This window comes from Corvus cornix, chromosome 12, assembly GCF_000738735.6.
Source record: "Corvus cornix cornix isolate S_Up_H32 chromosome 12, ASM73873v5, whole genome shotgun sequence".
In the NCBI taxonomy this organism is placed as follows: domain Eukaryota; kingdom Metazoa; phylum Chordata; class Aves; order Passeriformes; family Corvidae; genus Corvus; species Corvus cornix.
In genome coordinates this window covers 9510646-9531116 of record NC_046342.1, presented here as the reverse complement: position 1 = coordinate 9531116, position 20471 = coordinate 9510646, and the positions used below count along the sequence as shown (strand labels likewise).

At 45.2% G+C, this 20471-nt stretch overlaps 1 protein-coding gene across 6 annotated transcripts in view; it reads right to left on the bottom strand.

Annotated features, from left to right (window-relative positions):
- MGLL (monoglyceride lipase) overlaps positions 1-20471 on the bottom strand; it is a 101461-nt gene that overhangs the window by 8109 nt on the left and 72881 nt on the right. For 4 of the 6 annotated variants that reach the window (XM_019280380.2, XM_010390086.4, XM_010390088.2 and 1 more), the window contains 3 exons: positions 8204-8340; positions 6572-6682; positions 2539-2628 (listed from right to left, as the gene is read on the bottom strand). In XM_019280380.2, the coding sequence (XP_019135925.1) occupies positions 2539-2628; positions 6572-6682; positions 8204-8340 (338 nt within the window). The remainder of the gene's footprint in view (positions 1-2538; positions 2629-6571; positions 6683-8203; positions 8341-20471) is intronic. The other 2 variants (XM_019280378.1, XM_019280379.1) reach the window with 2 other exon arrangements.

Here is a 20471-nt window from a genome sequence, read left to right as displayed (position 1 = left end):
GGGAACACAAACTCATTAGAAAATTCTTGGATGTTGTCCCAAAAATGTTTCTAGTGAATAGAAAGCTGGTCTGGCAGGAGAGTATGTGTAACATATAAATAATGGATGTTTCCAGCACATTGTGTGCTTTAAATCTGAGCGTCCTGAATCCAAAAGGAGGGTGGGGTGTGCTTAGAGGCAGCCAGAGGACCAAAATGCTGTCTTATCTTCAGTAAGGGCCTGGAGCCTCAAATCCTGGTGTTTGAAGGGGGTCAGGAGAGCACTTTACATTGCTACCCAGCTGCTATGTCAGCAGTGCTCACTACAGGTGAGAAGGCAGCACAGCACACAGGGGGTGATTGTCTCATTTGGAAGACCTCTCCATTGTAGGCAGGCTCTAATGAAGCAGACCTACACCTTTATCCTCTGCAAAAGGCTCTCCCTTGCTCCATGGAAAGGGCAGAGGAAAAGCAATGTTCCAAGGAAGCTTTAGAGACTTGAAGCATGACAGAGCAGACGAAGTAGCAGCAAATACGTGGTTAGAAAGACAACACAATAGCATTTATTATAAAGTATGTCCAGTGGTTGCTGTGGTGATTCCTAACATCACCGCAACACGGAAGCGCTCAGTCAATACTGTGCACCAATTTCAGGAGCTCTCTGACACTTCCCTAACTGTATTATTATTCAGGATGTCCCCACATCATCACTTTTCTCCTACAAAGCTATTGAGTGCAGCAATAGCATCTTCCAGCAGAGGATCCAGCTCTTGGAGGTGTATTTAAAAGCATCCTTAAATATTGTAAATTTTAAACATCCTTTAATGCAGCTGCAGCAGGGTTCAGGTGTCACATAACAAATCAGTGCAGAAGCAGGCACAGACCCACGCATTGCAGCCACGCTCACTCTTCAGGTAGGGAATAAAGCTCTCCAATTCCTCTCTTCCCCCAGAGCACTGACTGCTTTTATCCTCTAAATACAAATGTAGATGTGAAAAATTTCCTCTGTGTCATTTTAGTGAACTGATTGTCTAATTTAAACCTTTTCTCTGAATTATATGCAACAAGTTATGGCAGCTGAATGTAATTAAGGATGGGTTTCTACAGCTAGACTGGAGTCAGCCTTCTTCCCAAGCATATATTTTGTGCAGCCTCATCTGGTACTTTTGAGCATATGTCACACAGTACATCAGTGGATGCACATGATCTCACTCCATGCTAGTCCTGTCTTTTCCTCAGCTCCTCGGATCTTTCCACCTCCAACACAGTGAAATTTTATGGTCTCTTCACAGATAAGTGAACTGAAAGTCACTGGAACAAAAACCCCTCTGGCAGTGCCAAGAAACAACCCTGAGCCTTGAGGCTATTCTGGGAGACTCTTTGCTTTCCAGTTTTCTGAATAGGTGAGCCAAAGATGTGGGATATGCCAAGGCTGGATGCACTCCACTCACACAGATCTTTGCCCCATCCTTTGAGCTCCAATTCTAATGCTGGTCGAGCTGCCTTCTCAGGGAAAGGCAATTTATTAACTCCTAGCTAAGGTATGAACCACTGCATGAACAGCAGGGAAAATTACAGCATCTGTCAGTGAGATGGGAGCTGGCGTGGGAGCACAGGAACAAGTGACCACTGCACCAGCAAAGCTCTTGAGACATCCTTGAGTGCTATTTTCTATAATTCAAGTTGCTTTCTGAAATGCACCAAGTTCTGGGTCCAGCCTAAGCACCTTCATTCACTTACGGTTTGTGACTCTCTCCTTTCACTCCTCCCACAACAGCGAGAAGGAAAAACCCTCATTAGGTGGTATTGCAGCAGTTGCAGTGACACCTGTTTTTGCAGTGATGGCATGAATAGGCTGACACAGTTATTACCATGAGGGAGCGGGGAGACGAGTCCCAGGCTTATAATTGTGGCATTATAAAAGCTCAACCCCAGGACAGTTCCACGCACAGCCACAGTGGCGAGGCTGGAGCTGCGTTGTTGCAACAGCTGCTTCAATTGCAGCTCCTTTAAGTATTATCCTTGGGTGCAGCATGAATGTATCATTTGTTTGGAAAGGCTGTAGCAGCATCAGAGTGTGATCCAGGAGACCTTGTAACAAGTTCTTTGGGTCAAGTACACTCTTTTCCTCTGCTTGAATGCATCTGGCACAACGTGATCTTGGTTTGGAAGCCGGAAAAGAAATCCTCAGGACTGTAGGGTTTTGCATGATTTCACTGCAAAGAGCAGGGGTGGAAAAGCTGACTTTAGCAGTGTGTTTGCACCCTGAGTTGGGTTTTGCTGCTGTGCTTCCCACTGCACCCATAGCCCTCTGTCACATCTGGTACCCAGAGCAGCTGCAGGTGCAAGGCACACCCCAGGGAGGAGCAGCTGGTTTCCCACAGTCTTCTGTGTGCAGTCAGTTCCATTGGTGTCAGAGATATGTCACCTTTCTACAGCAGCACAGATTTTTGCCCTCCTGATTTAGAAAAACACTTGTGGGTTTTTCTAAAAGAGAAATGGTGGGACTGGGACAAGATACCAGCTATGCAGTGACTTAAAATGGCACTAAGGTTCTCACCTCTTTCTTGTTCCGGGAAATTGCATTTGGATCTATTGATCCCAGGGACAGGTTTGGGAGCACAAAGTTGAGCACTTTCGCTGCAAAAACCTGCGGGAGAGGAAAGGAAGCAGTCAAAGAGTCAGTTAGAGGAAGAGAAGGAACATAGAGGCCCAAATCCTGAGCTGATGGAAGTCAGTGCAGGAGTTAAATAGTTGAGAATTGTCAGCTAACTCTGGAGAAAGATCTGTCCTATATTTAAAACATTTCTCTTAACAAGGAAAGTGTTTAAACTGCTCCTGGGAGCAGGGAGTGGGTGTGCTAGACTGAAATGCCGTCAGCTGTCCATCCACATGCAACAGCACAACTTCATTGTACTGTGCCTTTTCCTTATTCTTAGGTTAATTTCTGAAAAGGCCTCAGTTAAGCACTTTGATAGGAAAAGGTCATTTCCAACTCTTGGAGGGCTGGTTTTTGGTTTTTTATCACCCTTTCCTTGCTGCCACAGCTCAGATTTCAGGCTGCAGTGCATAAGTGATGTTGGGTGCCATTTGCAGTAGTTGCCTAGGCTGCACTCGTTTTGATAAGCATATTCTCCAGGGAACCTGTAAATAAACAACAGCCAAGTGTGCATGCATTGGCTAAAGGAATCCATTGCTCACACGTCTCCTGGGAACAACACACAAAAGCATTGAGCAGCCCAGGATGGAAACTGCTGGCAGAAGAAAGGGTAACATCTTTCATTTCAATAGCACTACAAGCGTGTTGATACCAGGGTTCTGCTCTGATCTTTGATAGCTGCCTATAATTAAGTGATCACCACTTAAGTCAGAAAATACACAGTTAGTGTTCATTGGTCTGTTTTATGGCCCTGTGGTGTTCACAGCTAGCACTTGCAGGTAGGCTGTCCCCTGTGCCCTCTGTTTCTGCAGATACCTAATCACTTCTGAAGCACTCCCTGGCACTTCAGATCACAGATGACACATGACAGATTAATTATTATATTAGAGGAATAACACAAGGTTGAAGTCAAAGTCATCCAGGAGTGAAAAGCAGTAAAGACTCACAGCAGCTTTGGGAACACGTGTGTACCTTGGGGTAGGTATGAGTAGGAACCAGTGTCACTGTCTAGCAGAATACTGAGTCCCTCACTGGCTATGACATTGTGTCAGCAAAAAATTAAGTTTTACTAGACAACAATGCAGGTATGATCTTATGATGATCCAAGCAGGAATGGGGTTTTCTTCATTTCGTGTTAACTCCAGGCAGTGATGATTTGAGCTATGCACCTTCATGTATCCTAGGCAGGATAATGGACTCTGAACCTATCATCTCTGCTAAACTGGACAGAAAAAAGCAAAAAAAGGAGAGGTTTTAATATAGTACTTTCTCCCAGTTTGAATATACCTTAGGAAAAGTCCTTTGCGGTGTTACTGGGTGTAGATTCAGGCTGAAAGACAGTGAGCAACATGATGTCCAGTCAGGTTGGAAAGAAATAGATCAGCAAGAGGCAAAATGGAAAACACAAAAAGTAAAGAGAGAATATTGTGTAGCGAGTCTTTAAACAATAGGCTGAGGGTCAGTACAGGATTAAACACCAGGGAATATTTCCTAAGTGGTTGTCCTGCCCACATGATTTCAAAGCATTCAATAGCAGAAATGAAGTGGGAGATGCTCTTTCACCCCTGCTCTGCCCTTTGCCAGCATATGTGACTCCTGTCTCTGCAGCCTTTGAAACTTCGAAGATTCAGAGCTGAATTTTGTCCAGATCAGTTGAGAAGAAAAGGGGGAAGGCAGCAAGATCCCTCTCACTCCACTGGATTTGCAACTGGATGCTTCCATCAGGACACAGGATTTACAGGGCACTGGTGAAACTGTGTTTCTGCAAAGAGCAGCATTTGATCTTCCTGCACAGAGCCTGCAAATGTGCTGTGCTTCTGCTGCTGCCAGGGCTGGCTCAGCATCAGGGAAGGTATTTCTAAGAGGGTCTGAAGGACCCAGTGTGTCATCTGGCTCGCTGTTATTGTTGCCTTGAGCCCTCGTTTGTTCAGGCCAAGGTAAATTCTTGCTCAGCTGGAAACTTCCCCAGCAAAGGGATGAATGCAATGGTCCTTGGGAAATGGCCCAGGGCTGAGAAGTCATACCAGTTCCAAGGGAAAACTAAGTCTTTGTTCCTCAGAAGCACAATCACCATGAAATGTTTTTTGACTCTCAGAGGAAAAAAACCACACAGCTTTATGGGAAAATGTGGCTTATGCAGGAATACTCTGCTTGTTTTCAATCCTTCCTCTTGCAAATACCTTTTCAGCTCGAGAACTGATTTCAACTGAGTGTGACAGAGCAGAGCTATTTCAGGAATAATTAATTTTTTATCAGTTTTGAAATGCAGCAATAGATTTGAAAGAGAAAGAAACTGACTGTGCTCTTGTAATACTGCATGTGAGAGACTTTCTAGGAAAGAGACCGTATAAACACCTCCAAAATACTTCCATTAGAGAATAGGATTTCCTACCTAAATAATGCATCATTGCATTTATTTCTTACACTGAAGTAAAGCAACATCTGGTAGAGATCTGCAACAAACCAGTCTACAGTAATGCTAATTCCCACAGAATTAGTGAGTCCTTGTTTCAGAAAGGGTTTAGCATCTAGCAAAAGATAAAGGTATAGCAATCTTTCTCTATTTTCCTTGATTAGAAAGAAAAGGCTAACAGTATCCCTCATATTCAGACTGTTTATTGTTTTTTCTTAATATTTATTCTTTTTCTGTTTCCGAAAAAGGAAAAGGAGGGGCACTGGTGCTCATGGGACACTTATGCCAGATGTAGCCTCACCCATGAAGAACCCATAACCGGCCTCCTAAAACCAGACTTTGGTACTCTGACTCCTATTGAAATAAGTTTACCTGGACTGGATGACTTCAGGATTCACTTCTCCTCTTAAAATTAGGTAGGACTATGGGAAAGCACTTAGAAGGAAAATATTGACTGGCATCCAGGTGCAGCAGGGTCTTCCATCTTAAGGCTAGAGGTCCTAATGCATTTTCTTCAGTGGAAAAGAGGTGATTAGAAAGCATCCTTTGGTGCTTGTAATGATTTGTGAGGTCCATAGATGGCTTTGGCTACAGCAGAAAGTGGGACAGGATTATATTGAAAGCTGAGGCAATTTGTCTCCTTCCTCACAGAAGAAAAAAAAGGAGAAATAGCTTAGAAGTAAATTAAAACAAGAAGCTAACCCTAGGAGAAGTGTCTAAGAAGAAAGGATAAAGGAGTGAGTCTTGTGGGAATGAGATGCTCTGTCCTTCCTGCTGGTTTAGCTGCTCCTTCCCTTTGCTTCCAGCTTCTGGATTGTTGTTTATTCTTTTAAAAATGCAGAAAGGGGGAGAGAGCTGAGGCTCAATTGCTTTGCAGAACTTCCCTGGGGAAGGGCAAACTGGGCAATGCAATTGTGGATCAGAAACAGCTCTGGAGGGCAGATGTGAATGGCGGGAGGGATAAAGCATAAATGAAAACCAAAAAAGATGATCTGGACAAGAACCAGTTATGGTACCAAGCCAAATGGGATGTAGCTGGGGCAGCAATGCTTTAGCTGGAAGCCTCTTTTGAGGCTCATAAACGATTTCTGGGACTCAGGAGCTTTGGTTCTGATTAGAAATCGGTCATCCCCCAAATGCCAAAAATAACCCTGGCCTGACTTAGCCAGCAGCCTGTGTTGCAACTGTACCAGACTCTGCATGAGTCAGGAAGAAAGCTGTAGGAGAGGAAGGGAAAGGACGGTGCTGTGTGGGCTGCCACAGGGTGAGGTGAAGAAAGCACAGTCTGCTACCACCAGTACCCGACTCTTGCTTAAATAGGTTTTTCTGGACAGGTTCAGGATTCACTTCCCCTCTGGAAAGTAGGTGGGACTGTGGGGGAGGCACATAGAAGAAAAGTATTGACTGGCATCTGGGTGGCACAGATCCCAGCAGGGTTTTGCATTTCAAGGCCAGAGGTCTTAACACTTTTCCTTCTGCAGAAGAGCAAGGTGACCATGTGCGACGCGGGTTTGCTCTTACCTTGATGGGAGTAGCGACTTCTGGGCTGGCTACCACTAAAGGAGAGATTAACAGCATGCCTGAAAACTCACTGGGTCGCTCACTAGCTGTCAGAATGGAGATGGCTCCCCCCTGCAATGCAAAATAACAGCCCACAGCTTAATACAGGTGCCAACATCTTATTTGTATAGTAATCCTGTTACTGGAAGGGGTTCAGTCCAAGCAAGCAATTACTTCTGCCCCACTGATAGTGCAGTGTGGTCAGCAAGGAAGGCTGGAGGAGTGGGAGCACTGGAAGTATCTGGTTTTTGTGGGAGAGAAGAGATCTGGTTTCTGTTCTCATGCTATAAACCCTCATGTCACACTGAACTCAACTCTCCATGCAATGTTCATCAGCTCCCTGGGATGCCTTGTGTCCTCTTTACTTAAAAGGACTAAGAAGTAAGAAGAAAATGTCTGAAGTGGTAGTTCAGGTGGGACTTGAAAAGTAAGTTGAGGTTTATCAGCTTGACAGACTGGTGCTGCATCGGGAAGATGCCGTGAAGCCAGGCTTGCTCTGTGCCGTGCCCCTGGTAACCTGGGCAACAGCAATGCTGCCATCGGCATGTGAAAATCTTCACTAATTAATGGGAGTTAAATATTCTCCTCCTCAGTGTCCCCAGCCCCTCTGGCCCCACAGTGCTGTGCCCAGGGCCTGGCAGCAAACACCCAGCCCATGGTCTGGAGCTGAACGCCAGCCAGGCTGAGCCATCCCACACGAGGACAGGGGCTGATGGCAAGGGGTGGGCCTGGAAGGGATCTGGTGGACTTTCTTGGGAAAGTTTGCAGAGGATTAGTTGCCAAGGGAAATATTTGGTGAAATTCCACGCTGCTGGAGAACCAGGGGCTTGTTAAACGGTGCAGCAGCAAGAAGCATCTCAAAGACCTCACTGGGAAATTAGCTCCTTGTTACAGCGGCTTTGGAGCACGGGAGCCCTTCAGAGCATGCCATGCCTCCTTATGCAAGAACACTTACTTGTCTGAGCATGGACTGAATCCCAAAGTACTTATTCATTTTCCTCTCCTCTGGGAAGGCAGGGAGAGCAGATCAATGACATCAGTGGGAATACTGTTAGCTTGAATAAAGGGATTTGGCCTGTGCTGTCAGAATCAGGCTTCAGATCTGTTCACCAAATCAGTGCCTTTGTTTTTGCAGCCTTAATCCCTGGTACATTTTCCTGTTAGGTTGTTTAACAGAATGAGGCTACAGGGTATTTTCGTGCTTGCATCCACGCTGCTCACAAAGCTTTGGAGGGCTTAACCTCCTGGTTACTGGTTAAAATGAAAGGGGAAGCCCGATACTGCAGGGAGCTGGTGTGACTTACCACATAGCCATGGGAATGAATGGTCCTGTTAAAAAACACCTCCTTGTGGCAAATGGCACTAATTAGGGCCACGGTGGGGGCAGAAAAGTTAAGGACTGGCTTTACTCAAGGCAGATCTCAGGGTTATAGCATGCTGGCAAATCAGTCAGTGAATTAAATGGAAGGGAAGGTTCCTTGTAGTTTTGTTTTCCTGCTGTGGAATGAGTTCTTTCCTGCCACCCACACGAGTACCACTGGACTATGACACACATCCTGGGTACTGCTGGGAGGGGTAGGGGCGGGTGCTTACCATGGAGTGCCCCAGGATGAGAACGGGCAGCTCAGGGTGCTCTTTCTTCATGAGATCAATGTGCTGCAAGCTGTCCCTGATGAAGACGTGGAAATCTGAGACAACCATACGATCACCCTCGCTCTGCCCATGGCCAACTGCAGGGGAAAAGGAGAGCACACAGATAAGTCATTTGAAGCAGTGGTTACAGTCAAGAAAGGACCTGGCAGAAATAAGCCTGTTGGACTGTTGCTGTCCTAACTTCACCTTCCCCTGCAGTCATGTCTCAACAGAAAAAGTGCTGCAGAAATGCAAAGGAAACTGCACAGAGCTGTCAAGTGCCATACTGTCCATGATCTGACCTTTTTAAAAAAAATCATAGCATCATAGAATACCAAGGGGTTGCAAGGAGCCTTAAATTTGGACTTCTATTCCTCCATGTTTCTACCTGCTCTTCAGAGCTAAGAGTACCGATCTACCTCTTGCAACCTCCAACATCAGGGTGACAAAGGGCGGTCTTGCCTTGCTGATGGGTCACTGCATGCTGGGAAATGGGGTTTGCCTCAGGGATCATATCCTCTTGGGTCTGGTGGCTCACTGTACAGCTGTAACTGCTGTGTAGCATCTTGGCAAGAAACAGAAAGATTCTGAAGACTAGATACAGTTGCTATAAACTTAATGGACTGTGGACACTGCCTTTTCCAGGGCCTGGATATGCATAAGCTTCACAGTCCTGCTTTTTCTCATGATACCCTGGAGCACTGGGTGGGCTGGAAACCTCCTCTGTAGGAGGTAAAGGGTCAAGTGATGGAGGTTGCAACAGCCTGCAGTGGCATCCTCCTCCTAAACAAGAGTTAATGCACACTGTCCTGCACCTGGACACTGTTTCCTCACTCTGTATCTGGGAATTATCTTGCCTAATGGAAGGGAGGAGGAAGATCAAAACAGGAGATGGTGAGTTGCCATGGGAACAGTGGCATCCCTGGCAGAGGTGGAGCCGCATCACCACCAACACACCCCCAGGCAGTTTGGAGCTTACAAAGGCTTGAAATTAATACCACCCTGGGGAAGCAGTTTGCATGCTTACCTGACCACACATGCATGTTATTGTCTGTCACAAATAGGATTCATCCTTAGAAATAGCCCCTCTGCTTGATTCTGTTCCATGCAGGTTGTTAAGGAAAATTGTGAAGGGGAAAACTCATCCCACACCTATGGGATAGAGTGTAGGGAGTCTCAAACATCTCCTTCCTGCTGGGTGTCTCCTTAGGACTTCTCCAGTGGGCACTGAGGCACATTTATAGACACAAAGGGGCAATGACTTGTTAAAGGAGGTGAAGTGCCTGATAATTGTTGACGTGCTGGATAGCTTCCCTTCCAGTGATCAGCAAAGAAAACCACTGCTGACACAGCCACAAAGGTAGTTGCATCTGCTGGCAGTGGTCATACCAGCAGAAATCAGTGTGTCTCAACTTTCTTGTAAGCCACCCAAAAAAATCACCTTGCAAATTAGGCAGAACTTCTAATAAAAAGCTGGACTAAATTCACTCCATCTAGGAAAAAAAAACTGGACCCCAAACTTGGTTTTTTCTGTCCTGCTGGGTGGTCTCCGTGGCTGGGTCTTTTGGCAGTGAAGGCTGCAATCAGCCACACTGGCTGCCAGAGAAACCCATACACATCATGCTGATCAATTATAAATAACATATTACCAGTTCTGCTTTCCATGCACACACTCTAATTCCTGCCAAAGTATGGTGCAGCAAGCATCCTCCATGGATCAGTGACCAGAAACAAATGGAAGAGCAAATTAAAATACAGATCATGATAATCTCCAGAACTGAAACCATGTGTGTGGCTAGAGGATCTATTAACTTTAAATTGACTTTTGTTACAGATGGAAAGTGAGCTTTTTACAACTTTTATACACATGCAGTCCACTCACTTTATGGTTCTCAAATGTGTTATCTGCCTATTATTCAACTCCAAATGTAGCAGGTTAATACGAATTGAACAGTCCAGAGAGAGGAACATTTTCCATTACAGAGCTCTGCACTTCAGCTTCTTTTTTCTCCAGTGCTGCCTCACTTGCTTCTAGTCTCTCCTTCTCTGCAGTACTCCAGCTGAGCAAGCAGAGACAGCAAACCCCCATGGCCCGGGGTCTGTAAATGGGCCATGACTCCTTGCTCTGGAACTGTGAGTCTTTGGTCTGTTTTTGGATGAGACAGAGGCCGGTCTGGATGGCCTCCTTGGCCCTCAGTGTGGAGAATTTCCCCTGGTCCTACCACATAACAGTGGCACTGCTTGTAACAGTCAAAGTAACGATTGTGGAATCCAAGAAATACCTGTGCAATGCCGTGACAAGTTCCCCCTCGAATTTCTGTGGGGTTTGGGGGTTTTTATTAATAACTAAATGAACCCCCCTTTTGACCCTGGTTTTAACTACTAAACTCCTGTTCCCCACTCACATGGCACAGAGCAAAGTCTGAGCAGCAGTTTGTCTGCATGTGTGGGACAGGAAAGCCATGCAAGTCTTTGCTCTGATGTTATCCCTGCCCCTTACACAAGGTTAGCCAGGGGGCATTGCTAGGTCGTGGTCTTTTATTTTACTATTTTCCATTCTTCCCCTCCAAGAAACCAAACTTTTTCTTCCAGTGAATGAGTATATTGCAAGTTTGAATCCCCCAGCTGAGAAAGCTTCAGGGTGAGGAACTCAGACCCCTTCTATTAGATGAAAGACATTTGCACAACCAAACATCAATACAGTCAAGAATATTGACATGTTTTTCTCTGATCTTTTGCCTTTAGAGCTATTAATAATGAAAGGCCAGGTTCATCCTTGATGTAAAGCGATTTGCTTTGGGTTTTGCTGGGAATGAATCTGTTGTAGTGATTCCACAGTGCCAGTGGCAAAAACAGCAGGTGCAAGAGAGGGGAACCACCTTCACCCAGCAACTGGAACTAACCAGAGACTGCTCCACACCCAAGTGACACAACACCAAGGGAGACAACAGAGAAGTGTCCCAAGGATCACAGCTTCATGAGTTCCTCATCACAGCACTCCCACAGGAGCCTCTGGTTTTAACAGGGCAGTGTGAGGGGCAGTGCACAGAGCTGTGACTGCTGGTGCATGTCCCCACAGCACACTCAGCATCCAAAAGCTGTTCAACTCTTTCACAAATACCTGGCTTCACACCCAGCTCGTGTGGTTCTCTGCCAGCCCTGTGTTTGTGCAGTGGCTCAGTGATAATTTCAGGCTGTGTGTGCTCAGCTCATTGCAGACACCCTTCCCATGAGTCTTTAAAAGTGAGAATCCAAACCACATGTTTACAAGTTGCAAATCTAGAATTAGGAGGTCTAAGCATCCATTTCCAACCAAACACGCCCCTGCAAAATAACTCGCTTTGCTCAAACAAAATCTGAATGAAGGCTGGCATGATCTGGCCCAATATGTCATGGTTATTAAATTCTTCCCTCTATTTTTGGCATGAGTGTGTTCAGACTGCAGCTCTATGCTGGAGTCAGGAACAACAACTCAGTCAGCCCTGTCAGAAAGCATGACTTCAGGGCATGATTTCACCTGTGATTATAGATCCTCCAAAACTACACATCTCTCTGGATGAAATAATACTGACTGGATGCACAGGAAGACAAAGCTGAGAGTTCAGGGAAGGAGTATTTGAGGGTGTGAGGGCTCTGGGGAGTCTGTTATAACCAAAAATCCTGTGACCCTGGAAATGTGTACTTCTACAAGTACCTTCCTTCCTCAAATCCCATATTGTCTCATGCTGTGGGGCTTGCTTTTGAAAGCCACTCCAAAGAAGCCAGGCTTGTCAGCTGACATTGGCTCACATGCCTCAAAAAAGGTTACATCCTGGTCAGATTGGAGATATGCAGAAAAACATGTAAATAAAAAGCACATTCCAACTTGACACTCCCTTCCCTTCAGTAAAAGCCAAATGGGAGCTGCCTGAAGAAATGAGCAGCCCAGCTCTGGGCTTGTTAGGCAATCTCAGTCTGATGAGGGGACCTGTGCTGGATCTCCACCAGCACGATGCTTTTTTGCTGGGGCTGTGGGGCCGTATCAGAGCTGAAGAATGCAGTAAATAAGACAAGCAGAATATTAGGCAGAGGGGAGAGCTTGGCAGTGCCTGTCCCTGCACACTGTGGGGTGCCTCAGCACCCAGCCCTCAGAGGCACTGTGGGGATGGGTGAGTGTGGCAGCACACCCTGTCCAAACCACTATACCACCCTTGGACACCTGCACTGGTTTTGTTCTAAACTTTACACAAGCCACACACTATCCATATTTCTTTCTCTTTCCAAGTGCTCAACCCTCCTGGCAAAAGCAGAGCCTGACCCTGAGTGCTCAGGTGAGGACTGAACTGATCCTCAGACCTTCAGCAGGAACGTTTTGCTATGGAAGATGAGGAGATGGGAATTGCAGGTCAAATGTTGAGTTCAGCTATCCTGCTGTAAATTCACCAATTTCAGTGCTGTTCCTTAAAGCTTATAGTCATGGGAAAGCAGAAATTATGGACCATGTTGTTTTTTCAGCCTTTGCTCCCTATTTATTACGGAAAAGCCATAAAACAAAGAGAGAGGACAGGAGAAATCTGCCTAGGGAACAATAATTCTTCAGGCAAAATTTGTATCTTGGCTTTTCACATATTTTGATGTTTCCAGCTTTGGGGGAAGGGGATGGTTTGGATCCATTTTTATTGTAGTGAGAACACCACCACTGTAGGGTGAAATGTTCTCCCTGGCCAACTGATGGTAGAAACAATGAGGAGGAATGCAGAGCTTGACTCCTGCCTCAGGATTCATCAGCACTATCTGTTTTCCTCTCTAGAGGCGTAACTCCAAGATTTTAGGGTGGGAGATTCAGGAACAGGCAGAGCCAGGGGTTAGGTCAGGAATTCCAGGCTTACCACTCCCTCAGCACCAACACATGTTGAATTGCAATGGTACTAACAGAAGAGTGTCAGGAGTTTTCTGTGGTTGAAGGTGAGAAGTGCCACCACTGTGAAGTCAATGATTCCCAGACACAGCTGAGGAGCAGCTCCAGTACCACAGAGTCCCACATTAGAAATGATGGCAGGGGGGCCATTGGCAAGGCTTGGTGCTGGAGTGTTTGATTTAATGAGCTGGAGCATGGTGTGACTCAATTCCCAAAGAGCTCTTGTAGGCCGGAAAAGATGATTTTGCTGCTTTAGCACTGGCACTGCAGCAGCAGTGGGCAGCAGCATGTTACAGCACAGATAGTGGTGTGCAGAGGAAGGATTTTTGTTAGAGCCCACAGCCAAGCTCGGGTTGAAGACCCTCTTTCTTTACTGCCATGTTAATCAATAAGCTTGTTGGAATCTGACAGGTCTGTTTGAAGCAAATGCCCAAATGGCTTTTGGGAAAGAAGCTATTATATGTTTATTAGCTTTCGGAGAGATTTGTTCTACTCCTGAAGCCCTCTGCTTCTATTTTCTGCCCAAAATTGGAGATGGAATGGACTTCTCACTGGTGTTGGACACTGTGATGTGGGAAGGTGAGCCTACCTCACCCTTTTTTGGTCTCATCCCACCACAGGTCACGCTGCTGGTGAGAGGCATGAGAACAGGGTGTCCTGCTTGCTGTTCAGCTGTCTGGCTTAGGGGAAAAAACCACATAATTAAAAATTCTCATAGATGCTTTCCCTCTGCAGGTGGCCCACACAGAGGAACAATGCTGGGTCTGGAGCCCACAGGAGGGAGATACCACTGAAAGAAATGTGTATGGCTCTTCTGGTGCACAAGGTGTAACATGCCAGCCTAAACCCTCTCCCATGATCTTCCTGAGCTTGTGGCAGCTTGCTCAGGTGGGCACCTCACTATGGTGGCCACAACCTATCCTGAGAGCCCACTGTGATGGGAAGGGACCATTTCAGCAGCTCATTTCAATATCCAAACCCCACTGACTGGGAGACAGCAACAGCCTGCCTCTGCTTTCCTCTCTGCCCTTTACAAAATGCATTCAGACTTGGAGAGAAAACTTAAAGCACAAGATGCAGCAGATACAGCTTTCCAGAGTGTTTCAGCTTTAGAAGCCAGTGCAGCAGTTAATGAAGTGTGTCACAAGGCATTGCAGCTGATGCCTGTATGTGTGAGCTCCACTGAAACTCCTCTGAGCAAGGACTGCTTTCTTTTGTTTTTGCACTTTTACACCATCAGCACCATGGGGCATCACCACAGACCTTGGTCCAAGGTACAGCAAGATCTAAAAGTAATAATTAACTCTAATCCCAGGCTACAAGGCAGCATGGTTTTGCAGAGGAGAAGACTGGAGAAAGCACATGGGTGGAAAATTTGGGGGAGACAACACACAAGGCAACACAGCAAGTGTTCTGTGAAGCCTTGATTTTCTGCTTGGTGATTTTTTAAGGTTTAATGAAAAAATTATTAATGAACTAGTAAACACTTCAAATTGTCATAACAGTTCACTACTGAAAAACTATACTTGTTTTGTAATGAATCGAGTACACATCTTTTTCATCAAGTGAGCAAAGCTCATTAATTAAACATACTGGATTTCAAAGCTCTCAATGTTTAATTATTTGTTTAACAAGCAGTACATCTAATCCACCATTCAGACACACAAACAACTAAAACAACAGGAAGAAGCTTCAAAGCAGGACAATCAACATCTGGAAAAGTCAACAGACTGTGCCTGTATTGTCAGTACCATGTAAAGCAAGTGTTCCTCTGGAAGAACAAATACACAGAGGAAGCACCTCCGAGATCATCCTGCAGATTCCTGCTCAACAAAGCATTTTTACTGCCCTCAGAACAGACTTACCACAGAGAGGGAGCCTGTTCTGGTTTGATTTCCCCAATTTTTTTCCATTCTTCAACTGAATCAAGTCTGATGCACAGAGGGCACTGTGAAATTTCTGCCCTCCATCTGTACCTACTCTTCATTTTGCTGCATGTGGAGAGCAGAGGCACCAGGACAGAGACATCTGAGCCAGAAGAAAGCAGGGTAAGCTGTCTTAGGATTTAGGACATAGATCATGGTCCCTTGACTCTGATCAAGCTGCCGTCTAGGTCAGCTGCTGTGCTTATTTTGCAGCTAAATCTTGGAGGTTGAGTGTCTCAGTGTCCACCTGACTGAGCCTTAGCTGTGCACCCTCCTCTTCTCCCACAGCTCTGGTTTCCACTGGAAGAAAAACCAGTTTGACACAGGCCTATGGTCTTTCCCAGGAAGATTACTTTCACATCAGGAATCAAAAGGAGAGGATCCCCTCTCACCACTGCTTCCACTTTTATGTTCTTTGAGAACCTGAAATACAGCTCAACATATGCTTATCCTTAGTAACATCTGGGTAGTCCTGGGCATACCTTCTTTAGCACCACCAGTAGAGATGCAGTGAACACATGGGTTTTCCCACACAGGCACATTATACAACCACTAGATATGGTAGCCAACAGAATGACCTCTTACCCTGGGTGTTTTATGTATGAAACATGTAGCTAGGAACCACAGGTGGATTCTGTCTCTCTCTGACCAACAGAGAGCCTTGTCCTGAAGGCACAAGTCCATCAGCTTCCTTCTTCCCTTCCAAGGTTAGGAAAATCATTTTCCTTTCAGCATTTGCTGGGTAGTTTTTATTCACTTGCCTCACACAAAGAGTGCAGCAAACTGAAAGCATTCTCCTCCCACATCAGAGACACATTTGCAGAGCTGAGATATTTTTAGACTAGTGCACACAGAGATATATTGTTTGTTGTCTTGGTTAGGGAAAAAAAAGCAACAGTCAATTTTCTAAACTAAAATTATTTGTGCCTTATTGCTAGGGAGCAGGGAACCAGTCATCTTGCTAAAGCCATTTGAAATCTTTTCTGTACTTCAGAGATGACAAACAAAATGACCTGGTACATATCAGAGCAGTCGTTAATTCTGGCCAACAAGGCAAACTGTTTCTGTCAATGCTAAGAGCCAATTCTTCTCTAATGGATACAAACGTGGTTCTTTTGGCTTTAGAAGACTTGCCCATTTCTTATGCTGTTGCTGAATTTGGCTCTGAACTGCAGTTCCTTAAAAGTCTTCCTGGAACATTATGTTACTCATGAAAACATGCTGAAAAAACCCATGTGAGTGTTTGTGTTGCAAAATAAGGAGCTGCATTTACAAACAGCAGTCACTGTGGCCAGACTAGAAACCTAAGTCCTGGGATGCCACGAGATGAAGGGGCCAAGACAGTATGAGAAACTGCACATGCCACAGTCACTTCCCACACTGCCTGGAGTGGGGCAGCTTTGTCATTCCTGTCACAAAATCAGGAAGCTGCTGTGGCGTGGCTGGTGAAGCAAAGGTCCATGAAAGAGGAATATGGAGTCCACTTCCTCTTCCACAAAGCACATTCACAACAGTATTCCACTTTCTTCCTCAGGCCCTTCTGCAGTGCTACCTCCCAAGCCAGCCCTTAAGAACATAAAAGCAAAAGACAGCTCGCAGAAAAACCTTTTTCTACCAGGCTAGTGGGATCAATGGCTTGAAAATGTTGCACAAAGCCAGTGTAGATAGCTGAGCAGCTGCTGAGTTCCTCTGAAAAAGAGTTTCTTTTGCTGATGAATGAAATGATTCCTGCCTAATCTCTTTTCCCATGGGATGAAAACCACAACATAATATAAGATATATAATCAGCGAAGCACAACTTATGGTGGCTCTAAGGAGTCAGAGGCACTATCACCAATCAAGCACTAACTAAGTGATTTTATTTAGGGCCTATAGTAATTTTTACAAGGCACTATAATTTTTAACAGTTATTCTTGCAGTTTTGCACTGAGATTTTGCTCTCTTTCTTGAGGAGCAGATAAGTTCCTGAAGTATTGGTGAAGTGACTTTATTTAGTAACGGAGTTGGTCTTCAAAGACTTATTCTGGTGTGACATAGAGCCAGCATCAATGCCCAGATACTGCAGAAAAAAATGCATGGACTTTGCTGGAGTTAATCCAGGGTCTCACAAGTTCACTTGACCTATATGCTGCTGATCTAAGAGCAGAGAAGGGCTTTTTTCTGCTCTCCACATATGACTTAAGATATCACTAATGGTAGCTAGAGTTTCACCTTCAGTGGAAGAGGCAAGCAGCCTCGGTACTTTATTTTAGTTTTAAAAACATATATAATTTTCTTTTCCTGTTTTACTCCCATAAATTAAAAAAGCAAGGGTGCAAACTGTAATTTTTTTTCCTAGCTAAAAACAAGGATGAAAATCCACTTGCATTAACTTTCCGATCCAAGTTCCAGCTTTAAAACAGCTGGGGCACCAATTCAAAATGTCAGGATTTCCAATGAAAAGGCCAGCGCTGGAGTGGAACTGCACACTCCCCTTCCCCTTCCCTGCCCATTTATTCCAAAGCACGGCTGGCACGTGGGCTGCCTCTCCAACACGCACATGCTATTAAGTCCTAAATGACAGCTTGTTTAACTAGAAAACATTTCTATTTTTTTTTCCCTTAACAAAAGCCATTCATTTCTTGCTCTTCTATTAAAGATGGTTCCATTTGCCCTGCCTGAGAGTGTGCACAACCCTCCTGGTTGTTCCCCTCCTGAAGAGTGCTGCAAGTGCATGACCCCGCCCCGGGTGGCCGAGCAGGAAGCCTGGCCCTGCATGCTGCCACAGCATCATCCCAGCTACTTACACTGCAAAATCCAGGCGTGTGCCTTGGATAGTTCTGTGCTTGAGAAAACAATCAAATCCATTAATCTTGGGGAAGACAGACCCAATTCTTCCCTGCCTACAGTAGTTTAGGCATCACGAAGAAAAGAAGATGAAAGCTGGATCATATAAGAACTCCCTCCATGCTGCTGACGAATGTCTTGGGAGACGGACACAACTTCCTTTCAAGCTCTCATCAAAATGGTTCCCCTCCATGCAGGCCACCCACTGGGGACCCACATCAATAATAACAACAACAAAAAGAATTTAAAAGACCCATTTTTCATCTGATTTATTTACATGTTAAAATAAACACGAGTTCCCATCTAGAGCAAGGGCTCCCAGTGGGTTCTGTTTAGTCTGTGAGATTCTTGGCACCAGAATACAGCATTTCTCTATTCCAAAGCAATCTTGGCACAGAGTTGTTGGTTATATAATTTTTAAAGCAACTGGCAAATGAATAATAATGTTTCCAAAAAGAAGGACTCGTGTTCTAGGATACCAGTAAGGTGTTTTACCAATTAATCTGCCAAAAGGTCACTAACAAACCTGAGATCCCAAGGCCCTTCATTCAGGGTCAGCTCTCCCCATGGGTTGCACTTCCAGTTCTCAATCAGCCTGTCCAAAGGGAGCTTTCCCACAGAGTTAAAGAGATTTTCGCTTTTTGCTTCACTCCTTCTCATTGCCACATGGCAGTGCCACCCTCATTAGATGGGATTTGTCCCTGTTCCTGACAAGGCACGAAGGAAATACCACTCTCCCAGAGCCTATAGCTTTTTATACCCACTTTGCACAAGCTCAATGGGTGAGCAGCATGTGGATTATTTGAAATAAGGGCAGGCTTTTTAAATTTGGGGTTTTTTTAACAGGGTACATCCGCACAGAGCTGTAGCTCACTCAAATCCTACCAGATCTGACCGGGAGCAACACAATTAAGGAAAAAACCTCCTGATGAAGCCAGCCTGGCAGGGAGCATTCCTGGGTGGGCCAATCCTGCCCCAGTGTGCCAGAGCATAAATGCTGCCAGTTGGCTCATGGCTGGGTGGCATTTAGATGGTGCACGGGGGAAGTCACGGGGAAGTGGCAGGGCAGAAAATAGCTCTCCTAAATCCATCTTGCAGCAAAGCTGCTGTCCTTTCTTGGTAGAGATTGATTTCAGAGTTATTGTTTCAGTTGCTTTTTACCACTTCATACTCTTTTTTCTGCAAATCTCCCCCCTTCAACTCTGAAATTCTCCTCACTACATATATATTTACCAAAAAAGCCAGGATCAAACAGGCAGGGTATTGCTTTCTGTGCTCTATTACTCATTTCAAACCATAGCTGGCTGACAGTAGACAATGAATCCTGGCTGGCAGCTCTACAGTTCAGTAAACAATGCACAGATACAAGTGTTGATCTATTGAAGGTTATGGACCCGTATGCTGGTTTTGGGCTATGAGAGCTACTTCACAATCAGCCAGCAAGGGCATATTTGCAGCTCAGGGAGAGCTCTCTACAAAATCTGGGCAGGAGAGGTAAAAGGTTCATGAAAAGGCACAGGACTGTAATCAACAGGACGGGTGGTATCAGGCAGGCTCAGTTCAGAAGTGCCCTCGGCCTCCTCTCCCTTCCCCCAGCCCTCTGCTGAGCTGAGCATGAACTTGGCACCACAATGGGTCAGGCTGCCCTCTCTGTAGCATTAGAAAAACTGCCAGGATCTGCCAGCAGGCTTTGTCTTGGATAAATTCAGAACTAGAAAATAAATGCAGCATGGAGAATGTCAATTTTAAGAGATCTGGGTTGAGAGCATTAGTCTTTGTACCATCTACAATTCAGCACTTTTTTTTAAAATTTTATTTTTGTAGCTAAACAAGAATTCTCAGATTGGAGAGTACTGCCAAGCCCTGAATAAATCCCAGCATTAGAGATGCTGTGGGTATAACAGCTCTCCCCATGAACTGAATCTGCAGACGGTATCTTCAGAGAAATTAACCCTCGAGTGCCACAGGACAGGCTCTGTAGCATCAGTTTCAATGCTCTGGGAAATCTCACCTTGTGGTTAGAACAGGTTACTCCTATTCATGGAGCAATACTGATGAAGGGTGGAGTAAAGCACAGGCTTAGAATAACTCAGAATGGCTGACACGGTAACTTTTCTGCCTTTTTGGTGAAGTGGTCGAGTTTCCAGTGCAATCCTGAAGATAAATTCAGCCAAAGGATGTGTAACTACCAAACTACTCAAGCAGCTTGTAATTACCTGACATCTGATTGACTGTTTTCCATCCAGAACCTGTTCCTTAGCAGTTCTGAAAGCACATGCTTAGAATTTGGACATAAGGAAAAGCTACACAGTTGTAATTTAGCCTTGCTTATTTTTCTGCCTCATCCCTTTCAATATTGGTGAGATGTTTTATTATAAGCTGCTCTATTCACTGGCTGAATCTTCCTCTCAGCCTGTGAAGAGCCATTCACAGTGATGGTTTTGCATTCTTGGAGCTCAGGGTTTTTCAGCTTCAAGCTCTCTGGAAGTGGGTCGACACCACATTCAGATTTTTTCATGAATAACCTGAGATATGCTGAGGTGAAGTGTTATTCCTGAGAGCCAAGACAAATCTGTGGCAG